Here is a 391-nt window from a genome sequence, read left to right as displayed (position 1 = left end):
CAAACCCAACAGACTGGAAGCTGTTCTGACACAACTCCCCGAATTCAGCAAAGACTTCTCATGCCCAAAGGACGCCTACCATTTCCCCAAACGGTTATGTGCACAATTCCACTGACTATTAAAGTATTCTTATATCCAGCATAGGTTTTGAGGGGAGAAAAGAGAGAGAGAGAGAATGGACATAGGGTGATAGGGATGCATTTTATGATTTGTTTTTTCTAACGGAGGGTGAGGCGTGTGGGAGAATGCGCGGGGATTGAGTATTTGCTATCTTCCAGTTTTTTTGTTTTTTTTTGTATTCTTAGTTGTGTAGGATTTATATGATTATATATTTGTGATGAACTACTGCCATTGTTATGTGTGATTTTTTAAAGTAATTATCTTGCAATGA

General features: G+C 38.6%; 1 protein-coding gene across 1 annotated transcript in view; it reads left to right on the top strand.

Moving 5' to 3' along the window:
- LOC119581756 (endothelin-converting enzyme 2-like) overlaps positions 1-385 on the top strand; it is a 106,974-nt gene extending 106,589 nt beyond the window's left edge. Inside the window, exon 16 of the mRNA XM_037929889.1 lies at positions 13-385. Coding sequence (XP_037785817.1) covers positions 13-115 — 103 coding nt within the window. The 3' untranslated portion in view covers positions 116-385. The remainder of the gene's footprint in view (positions 1-12) is intronic.
- Positions 386-391: the final 6 nt, after the last annotated feature.

The sequence above is a fragment of the Penaeus monodon genome, chromosome 15 (genome assembly GCF_015228065.2).
Source record: "Penaeus monodon isolate SGIC_2016 chromosome 15, NSTDA_Pmon_1, whole genome shotgun sequence".
NCBI lineage: Eukaryota > Metazoa > Arthropoda > Malacostraca > Decapoda > Penaeidae > Penaeus > Penaeus monodon.
The sequence above is the reverse complement of the archived record's forward strand: the minus strand, read 5'-3'. Positions and strand labels throughout refer to the sequence as shown.